The sequence below is a fragment of the Mesoplodon bidens genome (assembly GCF_964165515.1).
Source record: "Mesoplodon bidens genome assembly, chromosome: 11".
Taxonomy (NCBI): Eukaryota; Metazoa; Chordata; class Mammalia; order Artiodactyla; family Ziphiidae; genus Mesoplodon; species Mesoplodon bidens.
In genome coordinates this window covers 44,559,020-44,573,276 of record NC_138167.1, presented here as the reverse complement: position 1 = coordinate 44,573,276, position 14,257 = coordinate 44,559,020, and the positions used below count along the sequence as shown (strand labels likewise).

At 51.4% G+C, this 14,257-nt stretch overlaps 1 protein-coding gene across 1 annotated transcript; it reads left to right on the top strand.

Moving 5' to 3' along the window:
- Positions 1-4,938: 4,938 nt before the first annotated feature.
- On the top strand, positions 4,939-8,644 carry KRT18 (keratin 18). The gene is made up of 7 exons (XM_081248746.1): positions 4,939-5,459; positions 6,238-6,320; positions 6,605-6,761; positions 7,314-7,478; positions 7,586-7,711; positions 7,897-8,120; positions 8,463-8,644. The coding sequence occupies exons 1-7, from the start codon at positions 5,046-5,048 to the stop codon at positions 8,581-8,583; spliced, it is 1,290 nt and encodes a 429-aa protein (XP_081104872.1). The 5' UTR covers positions 4,939-5,045; the 3' UTR covers positions 8,584-8,644.
- The last annotated feature ends 5,613 nt before the right edge of the window (positions 8,645-14,257 follow it).

The following is a 14,257-nucleotide window of genomic DNA, read 5'->3' as shown; positions in this document are numbered from 1 at the left end:
GTGTGCATCTGCCCCTCCTTGAAACTTTTTCTCCTTGGCTTTCATGACAGCCCTCTCTCCTGGTCTCTTTTGGGAGCTGGCAGGAGTCTGGACCTCCTCTCCTTTCTCCTCTCTTTTCCCTTAGTCTCTTCCTCCTCTTCTTGCCTTGGGCCCCTCTATGCAGATTCTGCGCACTTTTTTTGTCTGATCTTTTTCCTTAGGCCATCTCATCCACACCAGGGTTTCCCCCAGATCCTCTAGGGGGATGGCTCCAGACAGGGCTACCACATCTGCCTGTGCAGGTCGGTCAGTGCACAGGCCAAGGAGACAAGGAGGAGGCTGACTTTGTCCAGTTTTTGCAAAGGCCCTGAGGGCTAGTCTTGGCTCCACAAGCTGCATTCCATACCCCGTGCCTCTATCAAGCTGTAGCCTTGCTTGTCTAGCTGCTCACAGGACAGTTTCCCCAGACATTGCTAGTAGATCTGCCTAGTTCAAAGCCAAAAGGAGAGAGACTGGTAGAGACGTGACCATTGATGGGATGGGTTTTTTTTGTTTTTTTTTTTTTGCGGTACGCGGGCCTCTCACTGCTGTGGCCTCTCCCGTTGCGGAGCACAGGCTTCGGACACGCAGGCTCAGCGGCCATGGCTCACGGGCCCAGCCGCTCCACGGCATGTGGGATCTTCCCGGACCAGGGCACGAACCCGTGTCCCCTGCATCAGCAGGCGGACTCTCAACCACTGCGCCACCAGGGAAGCCCAATGGGATGATTTTGAGATGGGTTTTCAACTACTCTACTTTTCCATTTCACCCCCTTTTCCATAGACTCAGTTTTAGCTGCCCCTGCCCTGTGCCCAAATTGAAAGTAAAGAAATAGTGATGAGGAGGGAGCAGAAGGCTAGAGGGTAGTGAGAGCAAAACAAGGGATCTGGGAAGAAGAAGAGATGGGGTCAAACCAGACGAGAGGAAATGAACTGACTTCTTCAGCTGTCAAAGCCCTTCCAGGCAGATTGTCTCATTTGATTCTCATGAAAGCTCTCGGAGTATATGTAACTATTATCCTTATTCTACAGCTGAGGAGACCAAGGCAAGTAAAGTTGCCTAAGATCACCCAGCCAGCAGTGGGACCTTGAACCCAGGTCTTTTGACACCAAATGCCACACTCATCCCTGTGCGCCACACACCTCTTGGCAGATTGGAAAGAGGTGATGGGCTGGGGGATGGCATTGAGGTAATGGGGTTGTACCAGAGGAGGGACCAGGAGTACCAGGGTCAGAAGGGGGAAGGGGCAGGGGTCATAAGAATAGGGCTTCCCTGGTGGCGCAGTGGTTGAGAGTCCGCCTGCCAATGCAGGGGACGCGGGTTCATGCCCCGGTCCAGGAAGATCCCACATGCCGCAGAGTGTCTGGGCCCGTGAGCCATGGCCGCTGAGCCTGCGCGTCCGGAGCCTGTGCTCCGCAGTGGGAGAGGCCACAACAGTGAGAGGCCCGCGTACCGCAAATAAAAAAAAAAAAAGAATAGGAGAGGCCACGCCTGGTGGGTGAGAGCTGGCTTTGCCAGAGGAGACTGCAGGGGAACCCAGGGAGCTGAGGGGACTCTGGAAGGGCCAGATTTCCTGGAATCCTCTCTGAGCTTTATCGCTGGAGATTCCTGGGCAGCTACATGTTCTTCATGATCTTTCCTTCCTTTATCCCTGGAAAATAACCCAGGATACAAACCCAGCTGAAGCAATGATATAAAAGTACCAGAGCATTCTTTGACCTTCCCAACGCTGGGGGAAAGGGCCTGGCCCGAACCCTCAGAACCCCTCCCCCGGTCTACGCTAGACAGGCAGGTCCAGGGTCTCCAAATGGGGCAGGGACACTTCCAGAGACATTCCCAAAAGTCTTGAGGGATTCAGACTGGGCCTTGCTCCCAACCCAGCTGCCACCCCCATCATCCCACCTGCCTCCACAGCTTACCTAACCACACTCCTCGGCCCCCTTTTTCATTAATTGTTTAAATCAAAATCATTTATGGAGCTCCCGCTACATGCCAGACTCAGGGCTGAGCAAGAGGAATTCCCACTCAGCCCCCAGACTCCTTTTCCTCGGGTCTCGCCCCGTTCCTCCCTCTGTGTGTTCTCGTCCTCAGAGGCTCTGCCCCTAATTCAGTAGCCCTTGGGGTCCTCCTGTGGGAGGCCCGCTGGCACGCTGGGCCCTGCACTGAGGGGAGCTGAGGGGAGCCTCCCAGGCCAACCTCTCATCCGCCTTGCTGCCCCCTACTGTCCCCACCAAAAAGACCTATCACTGCCCCCAAGACACTCACACGTTTGGAAGGTCCTTTCTGGAGTCGTTCTCAATCCTTCAGTCCTTGGAGACGGTGATGAGAATCCAACTCCCGCCCCCGCCGCTCCCCCGCCCCCTGCTGTCTGGTCTATAGACCCCAACCATCACACTTCAGTTGCTATTCTAAACAACCCCCTCCTCAGGGTTGGGTACAAAATTTACAGACTAAATGATAAAGCAAAGCCTAAAGGGCTCCAGGCCCCCATGATCCCCCAATCCCTTAATCTCCCCACTATCTAGTTCTTCCAGGTCTTTGGCTCCAGCTCTCCAAGGGAGAGTGTAGGGAAGGGGGAGGAAAGAGCTGACCCGCCCCCGCTTATCAGGGTCATCTCGGAGTTTACTCAGTAGTTAAACCTGTCTCTCAGGTTCCCAGCTCCCCCCCAGCAGGACACCGGAACACAGGGCAGGATGGGGGTGGGGGACCATTTCCCCTCCTTCAGGACCCCCCTCTGCTGAGCTCCTTTACTCATCTGCCTTTGTTCCGGCCTCTCACCGGGACCCTTCCTGTTCCTCCTACTCCAGGGACCGGCCTCACCATCGCCCATCCCACCACCACCCCAGAGCCCCAGTGCTGGGAACCTGGGGGCCCGAAACTCCCCCCTCACACCCCCTTCCCCAGCTCTCCCAGAGGCTCTCAGAAGAGCGAAAAGGCCCTGAACCACAAAGGAATCTGGATGTGGTGGAAAAGGGCAGGCTGGTGCTGGAAACCTGAGGTCGGTATTTGCCCCGATGCTGCAAGAGGTCAGGAATGTGGCCACTAACAACCAGCTATGGGAGATAAGACCTGGCTGGCAGCTCTCCTCCTCCAGCCCCAGACAGTGCCTCCATCCCCAGGCCCCAAAATGTCCCAAGCAGTTGGAGTGGGGCAGGAGTCAGAGAAAGACCTGGAAAGGAGTTTAGATAAGAATCCTTAGATCTGGGCCTAATCCCTGTTGGAATTCAAAGTCCCCCAGGGGTGTTAAGTGACTTAGAAAGAGTCCTTATATCATGGAGACATCTTTACAATTACACTGACCCCCTCACAGCTGCCCTCTTGGAGATTTACTCCCCAGTAAGTAATTAGCATTTGTTCAGTGAATAAGTGAGTAATAATTAACATTCATATCAATTGCCACCCAAGGAGATAGACTGGACTGGCTTTCTTCTCCTTTTACCAGGGAAGAAACTGAAGTGCAGAGTTAAGTGACTTTCCCAAGGTCACGCAGCTGGCAAAGTCCACAAGTGCCTCCCCTCTGGTCCATTGACCTAGCTACTCCTGGGGCCCCTCCTCTTCCCATTCCTCCTCTCCCATCTGCCTTCGCCTCTTCAGTTCAGCTAGCAGCTCGATAAGAATCGATAGGTCCTCCCCAGAGCAAAGAGCGCAGACAGGTGTGTAATGCCAGGCCCTGCCAGACAAATGAGCTGCTGGTGGCAACAGACTTGAAGGCCCAGTACCTCAGGATCCCTCCAGCTCATTCAGCAGAGGGTCACCATCCAGCTTCAGGGGTGAAGGGAGCAGGGGGAACTTCCCTACATCCATCCTTCTCACCCATATCCTGACATAAGCTTCCTGGAGGGGGCAGCCCCCTGGGGACAGGCTTGGGATCCAGAGAGTCTTTAGAGGAGAGGCAGGGGAAGGAGGGGGCCTGCAGAACAGTCCTAGTAAGGAGGGAGAAAGGGTCCCTTTCTGAGTCTCAGCCAGAATGTTTGGAGGTGTGCGTGTCTGTCCTCTCAAGCCCCGTAACAAATGGGACACATGACAGTCTCCATGAGGGATTATTGGTCTCTTTCCACTGCTGCTCTCCCAGCAACTAGAACAGGGCCTGATGCACAGTAGGTGCCCAACAAATATTTGTCGAACTGTAAGTGCTCAGAAATATTTGTTTACCCAAGGGTGTGGGTAAGGCTGATACGCAGGTGTGTAGAGGTGAGGAGTCCTGTTCAAACCACAGAGTGCTCCGGGAAGGCCAGGCCTCCGTGGCAGTGGGCTGAGGGATGGGGAGGGGTGACCGGAAGGTTCAGAGTGAACATAATTGGTGAGTAAGCATGTCTGTGGGTAATTGACAATACACGTGCATAGGATAGGGGCTAAGTGTGTGCTAGGGAACAAGTGCAGCAGGGCATGATTGGGAACCAAGTGTGTGGGGAGGTCGAGTGTAAACCAGCAGACTTGAGGCTCAGAATCGCGTTTCCCTTCCTCTTCTGCAGCCCCCAACTTTTCTTCCCCAGGACTCCTAGGGCTCCGGGATTCCCCAAGATGTCCCCTGCAGGTGGGAACTTGGGCTGCAGCTGAGGACAACGACGGAGACTCACACCCGACCTCGACACTCATCCCCCAAATTCTCAACCAAGCCTGTACCTCCCCTACCTGGGGGAGGGGGGTACCATGACGTCATTTCCTGCCCTGAAGTCCCAGCTGCCAGAGCCAACTTTACCTGCTGCCCACGGCTGTCCCGGCCCCATTCACTCACCGCCACCCTGGGTGCTGGAGGGTGACCTTGGCAGGGCGGTGCTGAGGGGGCGGGGAAAGGCTGGGGAGGGTCAGGAACCGGAGGCGCGGAGACCCGGCCGTCCACCTGTGGCGCAGGCTTCCGCGCTTCCGCGGCGACTCTGGTGGCGGAGGCGGGGCCTGTCGGGGGGCGGGTCCCCACCCACCCCCACCCACCCCCCTCCCTGAGAGCTATAACTTGAGAGTTGCGGACCTCACACACTCCACGGCCCAGCACCTAAGTCCTGGTCTCGCTCTTTCTTCTCGGAACAAACATGAGCTTCACCGCCCAGTCCACCTTCTCCAGCTACCGGTCCCTGGGCTCTGCGCAGTCACCTAGCCACCGGGTCCAACCGGTCAGCAGCGCTGCCAGCGTCTATGCAGGCGCCGGGGGCTCGGGCTCCCGGATCTCCGTGTCCCGCTCCACCAGCGTCCGGGGCGGCTGGGGGTCCGGGAACCTGGGCGCCGGGATGGCCGGGGGTCTGGTGAGTGTAGGGGGCATCCAGGGCGAGAAGGAGACCATGCAAGACCTGAATGACCGCCTGGCCTCCTACCTGGAGAGGGTGAGGAGCCTGGAGGCCGATAATAGGAGACTGGAGAGCAAAATCCGGGAACACCTAGAGAAGAAGGGACCCCAGGTCAGAGACTGGGGGCACTACTTGGAGACCATCGAGGACCTGAGGGCTCAGGTAAGGGGGCATGGAGGGAGCAGCCCCAACTCCCAGCCACGTCTGACCCTCCAGTTATCCACTCCCCTCTTCCTCTCCCTCCCCCAAGGATAGGAATTTTAGTAGGGTGGGGTGCATGCACTCCTTCCCCTTGTCTATCTCCCGCCCCGCCCCCAACTCCACCGGCAGAGGGTTAAGAATGCCCCTAATTTCCATAGACATCGCCCCTAGTCACAGGGACCCCAAGGGTGGTGCATGGGCACAGGAGGGCCCTTCCCCAGGACAGAGTGCGAAGAGGACGGGGGAGCTTCGCAGAGGAGTGGACAGCATAGAGGGAGGTGAAACAAGGCTCATAAAGAGGGTCCAGACCCTGGCTTCTGGTGGAGAGGGGACCACTGGAGGGGTTAAGCGGATGTGGCTAAGGCTGAGCCATCCGGGAGTAAACAGGAGGCCTACCGGTGGGGCGGGGGGATGCTGAGCAGGTGCGCTAGGAAAACTGCTGGGAGAGGGCCAGGGAGAGGCGTTTTAGTAACTGCTCACTTCCGGGCTGGCCAGCCAGCAGAGGCCTGGAAGGAAGGGCAGCAGGAGACTGGGAACGCTGGGATTTGAGACTCCAGGAAAGGAGGGAACAGTATGAGGGGGCACAGGTAGAAGGGGATAGGTATACAAGGAAAGCCTCTGGTTATTCCAGGGACTAGGAAGGTTTTTTCACTGAGACACATAACACCCTCCACACACTCGGCCCACCCCATCACTGATTTCCCATTCATGGAGCAACCTCTCTCTACAATCCCCCCAGATTTTTGCAAGTTCTGTGGACAATGCCCACATCGTTCTGCAGATTGATAATGCCCGTCTTGCTGCTGATGACTTCAGAGTCAAGTAAGGCTGGGGGCTAGGAAGCTGGGGTCCGTTAGGGGGATCTTGTTCAGCTGTGGGTAGAGCTGGGTGGATGAGAGTAAGGCTCCATCAATTTATTCTTCACGTAACCCAGTGTAAGAACACTGTTCCCCAAGTGCCAGGAACGGTGCTCAGAGGATTACTGCCTGATTCCTGAATCAGGTGGCTGGTTTGCAGTGGGCATAGGGCTGCTCTTAGTAGGTGGCGTGGGTTGAGAAGGTTCAGGATCAGAGACGGGGCCCTTCCAATCACCTCCACTCCCACAGGTATGAGACAGAGCTGGCCATGCGCCAGTCTGTGGAGAGTGACATCCACGGGCTCCGCAAGGTCATTGACGACACCAATGTCACCCGGCTGCAGCTGGAGACTGAGATCGAGGCTCTCAAGGAGGAGCTGCTGTTCATGAAGAAGAACCACGAGGAGGCAAGCAGGGGACCCTGGCCAAGCCAGGAACCAAGGGACCAAGATGAGTCTGGGCCGGGGACTAGACAGAGCAGGCCACCTGCAAGCCACCTCGCAGGGGAGTTTAGAACTACCAGCCTGAGTGCTTCTTAATCAGACTGTTGCCACGCTCGGTGGGTCACCTGAATTAGAGCGTGGTGAGGTCAAAAGGCCATGGGTGAGAGGATGAGATGAGGACCACAGTGGAAACAGCTAGCAGTAGAAGTGAGACCTGATGGAGGAGGTGAGGGAGGAAGGTACAAGGAGCAGGTTTGTAGATGGAGGGACAGGGTGAAGGGAGGAGAGAGAAACCACCACCTGTGAGTGACAAGCATGATGTTGACAGCTGGCATTTCACCCATCTGGAGTAGAAGGCCCAGAACTGGCAATGCCCAGAGAGCAAAGTCAAGAGATTGCCCTGTTCTGTTCTCCAACTGATCCTGTAGGCCTTCTGGAAGAGGCAGTCACAGATGAAGAGGCTTCCTGGAGCTCTGACCCTGAGCACCTCTTCACTTTTGTCCCTTTCTCCTTTAGGAAGTAAAGGGTCTACAAAACCAGATTGCCAACTCTGGGTTGACCGTGGAGTTGGATGCCCCCAAAGCTCAGGACCTCAGCAAGATCATGGCGGACATCCGGGCCCAGTATGACGAACTGGCTCAGAAGAACCGAGAGGAGCTGGACAAGTACTGGTCCCAGCAGGTACACGAGGGAGAGGGATGGATGCCAGGCTAAGCACAAGAGGCACGAGGGTGCAGGAGGGAAGCCGACAGAGAAGGAGGGACCTGAGGACCCTATTCCCCCCGCAGATTGAGGAGAGCACCACAGTGGTCACCTCGCAGACCGCTGAGATAGGAGCTGCTGAGATGACGCTCACGGAGCTGAGACGCACCGTCCAGTCCCTGGAGATCGACCTGGACTCCATGAGAAATCTGGTGAGAGCCCTCAGTGCGTGCCTTTCGCTCAGAAAGAGTTGTTTCTCGCTGTATTTCCCACTACTACTACTCACTACCCTAGTACCTGGCAAACAGTAGGCGCTCAAAGTTTCAAAGAGGGCTGAAAGCTGCAGAGACTCTCCCTCCACCCTGTCTCACCCGACCCTCTCCCTATGCCCCTGCAGAAGGCCAGCCTGGAGAACAGCCTGAGGGAAGTGGAGGCCCGCTATGCCATGCAGATGGAGCAGCTCAATGGGGTCCTCCTGCACCTGGAGTCAGAGCTGGCCCAGACTCGGGCAGAGGGGCAACGCCAGACCCAGGAGTACGATGCCCTGCTGAATGTCAAGATCAAGCTGGAGGCTGAGATCAACACCTACCGCCGCCTCCTGGAAGATGGGGAGGACTTCAAGTGAGTGGGGCTCTCCTCCTACCTGTATAAGCTGGGGTCAAGCTACCACTTCTCCCCAAAGCCTGAGCTTTTGTGAGCCCCCCATATGCCTGTTCATTGGTACCCACTGAGCACTGGGCTGGTGCTCTGTGCGTGCCCCGAGAAGAGAATAGACTAAATATTGCTCCTAGCCGTTCTTGGAGCACAGGTGGAATTTGGCCTTCAGTTTTCCTCTTATGGAGGAAGCAGCAAAGGGGAACTTGGACATGCAGGCAGGGATCGGGAGGCTTCTTTTCTCCACTTTCCTTGTTTCTCTTTTCTTTGCGGTGCTGTTTATAACTGGGGCTTTGTCTTCTGTTACAGTCTTGGTGATGCTGTGGACAGCAGCAACTCCATGCAAACCATCCAGAAGACCACCACCCTCAGGCTCATGGACGGCAAAGTGGTGTCTGAGACCTCAGACACCAAAGTTCTGAGGCATTGAGTCAGCAGAAGCAGGGTGCCCTGGGGAGCAGGAGGCCAATAAAAGTTGAGACGTTACTGCATATCACTTTGTGTCTTCCGTGGCTGATTTCATACTGCGAGCGGCTGATTTCATACTGCGAGTGTACGAATGCCCTGACTCCATAGTCCTATCTCTCTGATCAGGCAGAAATCGCCTCTGAGCCCAGAGGTTTCATATGGATTAGGGAGTGGGCAGAGGAAGGGTCTGGGTTCTTGGAAACACCTTCTCAGAGAAAAAGAAGGGAGCTAGTAGATGGATGGGCCAACGGCAGTGGGGAAAATTACAATAGAACTGTGAATCTTAACCTTAAAGAAAACTGATCATAAAGCCCCCACCTGACAGGTGCTCCTTAGTAGAAATCTGAGCCTGAGAAGGAAGTGGAGCCGACGACAGAGGGCAAAGGAAAGGGGAAGAGGTGAGACCAGAGCACAACTGGCCCCCCCATCCCTGCCACCCTGCATCCATGACCCACGGCCCAGTGCTTCTCCCCACACACCCTTCCCACACTCAGCCCCAAATCAGTGGTCCCCTATGCTCTGCTCATTCACTGAAGTGAGAATGGGATATGATTTTTATAGTACTAGAGGTCTGGCTAGAATTGGGAGTAAATGCAATCATGGCAGGTGAAGGACTAGTGTACACCAGTGGTTCCCATCTAAGTAAGTGGTGCCCTTAAGTAACCATCCACTTGGGTAATAATGAATACTTCCAGTTCTGTGCTTTTGTGTGTGTGTGTGTGTGTAAGTGGTTTTCTTGTAAATAATTGCAATAATAATTATTATCCTGTTAATTGCTACTATGCATTGAAAGTTTGCTTCTTGCTGGTCCTTTGCCAGGTTATTTCATGTAATGCTCATGATCATCCCAATGGAGTAGGTATTATCCCTTTTTTTTTTTTTACATCATATAGACATCTTTTTATATTCTTTTACATTATGGTTTATCACAGGATATTGAATATAGTTCCCTGTGCTATACAGTAAGACCTTGTTTATCCATCCTGTATATAATAGTTTACATCTGCTAATCCCACACTCCCAATCCATCTCTCACCCGCCACCCCCCAACCCCCGCCTTGGCAACCACAGTCTGTTCTCTATGTCTGTGAGTCTGTTTCTGTTTTGTAGATAGATTCATCTGTGTCATATTTTAGATTCCACATATAAGTGATATCATATGGTATTTGCCTTTCTCTTTCTGACTTACTTCACTTAGTATGATAATCTCTAGTTGCACAGTTCTGTGCTTTTGATTGGAAGTATGTCATCTAGTAGTGAAAACAAAGGACGTCTAAAACTAATATGCTTTGATTGGAATGATCATTTATCTTTTTAAATTAAAAAGTATAAAAAACAAGCACAAAATCCAAAAGGAAAGAAGGAAAGAAAATTAACTATGTCCCATTCCACTCCCCAGAGGTAACCACTGTAAAATAATTTCCTAAACTAGACATACAAACACATTTTATTTTAGGTATGTAGGCTCACACTGTTCTTCACCTTGATTTCTTAAACTTTGCTTTCTTCATTTCACAGTATAATTTGGACACCTTTCTGAATCAAAATATGTAGACTTTTTTTTTTTTTACCCAGATGAGTGAATTTAGAATTTCTTCTACCTTCATTTGGAATCCATATGCATATTCCATTTACTATAAGGAAATTATTAGCCCAATATTGAGGGGGGAAAATGCAGAATTGTAGTGATTATGCATTCTGTCACCTCCCCCGTTTTGATGCCAATTTCAATTAATTTTTTCCTACCCATTGTCCAGTTGAATGTTTATACCACATAAATCTGCTCTTAATCTGCAATAAAGAATAACTACTACACTCTACAAATTCTTTCTAAACATCAGAACCTTGATCTGTGTAATGTCCAATCATGCTCCACAGACCAATTTGAGAAATGATATCTAGGTCTTTACTGACCCTCGCCTTAGTAATTTGTCATCCATCTAGTTTGAGAAACATCATACAAAATATATCGGCTTCCCTGGTGGCGTAGCAGTTAAGAATCCGCCTGCCAACTCAGGAGACATGGGTTTGAGCCCTGGTCCAGGAAGATCCCACATGCCGCGGAGCAACTAAGCCTGTGTGCCACAACTACTGAGCCTGCGTTCTAGAACCCGCGAGCCACAACTACTGACACCGCGTGCCACAATTACTGAAACCCATGCACTCTAGGGCCCTTGCTCCACAACAAGAGAAGCCACTGCAATGAGAAGCCCGTGCACCACAACGAAGAGTAGCCCCCGCTCGCCGCAACTAGAGAAAGCCCACACACAGCAAGGAAGACCCAATGCAGCCAAAAATAAACGTAAATAAATAAATTTATTTTTAAAATATATATGATATCATTTTACATAAAATTTCTACTGCATCTGTATAGGAATGATGTTGGGATCATTATTTATTTATTTATTTATTTATTTTTAATAATTACTTTTTAAAAATTTATTTATCTTATTTGTTTAGTTTTGGCCGTGTTGGGTCTTCGTTGCTGCACACAGGCTTTCTCTAGTCGTGGCGAGCAGGGGCTACTCTTCGTTGCAGTGCACGGGTTTCTCACTGCGGTGGTTCCTCTTGTTGTGGAGCACGGGCTCTAGGTGTGCAGGCTTCAGTAGTTGTGGCACGCGGGCTCTAGAGCACAGGCTCAGTAGTTGTGGTGCACGGGCTTAGTTGCTCTGCCGCATGTGGGATCTTCCCCGACCAGGGCTCGAACCTGTGTCCCCTGAATTGGCAGGAGGATTCTTAACCACTACGCCACCAGGGAAGTCCCTATTTTATTTTTTTTGTTGTTATTATTTTTTTTTTTTGGCCGCGCCATGTGGCATGCGGGATCTTAGGTCCCAGACCAGGGATCAAACCCAGGCCCCCTGCAATGGGAGCATGGAATTCTAACCACTGGACCGCCAAGGAATTCCCTAGGATCATTATTTTAGAAGGAACTTCAATAATTTTCTCTCAGGTCTCGGCAACAATAACCAAAAAGAAAACCGTTGTTTGGTGGGAAGGGAGCTATTATATTTAATTTCACATATACCTCATTCTTTTTAATAGCTGCCTGGTACTCTAGTGTGTAGAGTACAAATTCACTTAACCAAGGTCTTCTAGTAATGCACGTCTTGGTCTCTAGTAGTTTTGCTTTCGCAAAAATGCTGCAATTAATGTTAATTAATATGCCCTCTGTGAGCATATCTAGGAATTTATCTATAAATTCCTAAAATGGTATGCTGGACTGCCATATTAACAAATATTTATGAAGTGCCTACTTTGTGCCAGGCCCTGTGATTATATACGTGGTAAAGAAAATTGGTATTGCCCCTACCTCATGAAGCTCACAGCCTAATGGTCAAAAGTATTTGCGTTTTTATTCATTCCTCACACAAAAACTTACTTATTATGCACCAGCCACTCTTCTAGGCACTAGGGATTTTCAGTGAACAAAACAGTCAAAATCCCTATCCTCATGGAGTTTATATTTTGGTGACAGGAGACAGATAATAAATGTGATATAGCATGTTAGCAGGTGACAAGTGTTATAAGCTAGATAGAGAGGCAGGGAGAATTGTAGTCAGGAAAGTGAAAAGGTGATGATCCCAGGATAATGAATCTTCAACTAATGGAAAACTGAGTTTTTACTTTAAAAATACAGTGTGTCTAATTCTGCAGTCTCTAAAAACATGAGGGTCCTTGGAGAAAAGCTAAAGACAGCACTGTTCAAGCCCCTTTGTTCTTGAGAGGCCCAGAGGAGGATGAGGCCAGGACAGGCAGCCCCTAAGGGTGCAGGGAAGCCCCCAGAGGGAGGAGGTGGGCGTATTTATCACTGTCAGGCCCCAAGAGAAGACGAGTCAGAGAGGCTGCGAAGTGAGCAGAGCAAGGGCCGCTCTTCCTGAGCCCCACGAGAGGTCACCCGGGAGCTTCTGCAGGCAGGGAACCCCACTGCCTCTGGGTGCCTGGGTTCTACTACCTGGAGGAAAACATCCTACCTGAAAGCAAGGCACCCTAGTGAGGTGCGTCTCACCCTTCTTAAACCTACCTTCCCTGAATAAACATAAGAATCACCTATCCTGCTTCCTCCTTCCCAATCTCTCTTCAACCCCTACTTTGTCGCCCGACCTCAATCTTTGCAGGAGTCTACAGGATATGAATCCTTGGGGCAAGATGGTTGAGCTTTACTTTCTGATATTTGTTTTAGGAAAGCCATCGAGGTAGTATTCATGCCCCATCTGCCCTACCATTTTCCAAATGTGTAAGTATGACATGGTATGTGCTCCCTCTGACCACATAGGTGCCCCGGAAGTCTGATGAGCCCCTACAAAGGGTTGCGCTGCCCTGGCTGGTCATCACTGGAATTTAGCCAGGAGGAATCTATCTTTCCTCGGGCCCCTAAAAAGGAGAGACTGATGTGGTACGGTGAGCAGACAGGCCTGAGACTAGACTGACCCCAGCCAACATTATGGGATGTGTACCTGCCCGAGGATGAAGCAGAAAGTCCCTGGCAGAGGCTGAGCAGTGTTGGCAACTAAGTTGATCAAAGTAACCCGAGATGATGCGTTGGGTATGACTAGCCCTCCCATCGGACAATGTCTCACAGTTCCCAGGGCCCTTATGCATTTGACCCTCATCACAATCCTGTGAGGTATGCAAGGCAGTGGTTATTACTGGCTCTGGCCCAGAGAGGTGGGTGTAGAGGTTCACAGAGATCATGTGACTTGTCCGAAGCTACAGAGCGAGAAGCTTAACACAGGAAAACACATCTCCAGATTCCCAGTCCCAAACTCTTTCCTGTGTGGATTACAACTTAACCCAGGGGTTCTCAGCCCTGGACGTACGTTTGAATCACCTGGCGAGATTTATAAACTATACCAAGGCCAGGTCCCATCTCCAGAGATCCTGACTCAGTTGTTCTGAGGTTGGGGTGCAGGCCTCCAAGCAAATGCTAAAAGAGCCCCTAGGTGATTCCAATGTGCAAGCAATGTTGAGAGTCAGACCCAAGTTGTACCGAGGGTCAGCACCATGGCCTTCCCTCCTTTCCTCCCAGAAAGGAAAAAGGAGATCAAGGACTCTGGTGTGGTCTGGCTGCTTTGGCTGTACTAATGAGCCTAAGAAAAGGAAGTGGCAAGCTTGACATTTTAAATTCTTTTTAAATTTTTAATTTTAAATTTTAAATTCTTGGCTGAATAGGACCGGGCTGCTCCTAAGAAAGACTTCTCAAATGAATCTCTTAACTCCTATAGCCACAGGGCTGATGCCGCTGAAACCTTACCAGGTCTCATGGGAAAAGCCGAGAGATTAAGGAGGAATCCTAAGAATGGGCAAAGGGACTTTGGGATCTATGTGAGGATGCTGAATGCCCAGGCCCCACTAAATCTCACTGTCTGGCAGAGGCAGCCCTTCCTTCTCTGTCTAACGAGGCTGCTCCTGTCTTGCTTGAAGACTCTGTAAAAGCCTCACCTGAGGTGGTAAATGTGAAATGGGTGCCTCAGACATGTAACTAGGGGGACAAGTACAAAATCTGACCCTAGAGGAAAAGACTCACAAGATTAACAAAGATTTTGCTATATTATTAAACATAAACTTGGGGAATATGGGTGGGGTGGGATTCTAAAGATGCTAAACCAGAGAGGAAGGAACACAGTTTTAGAATT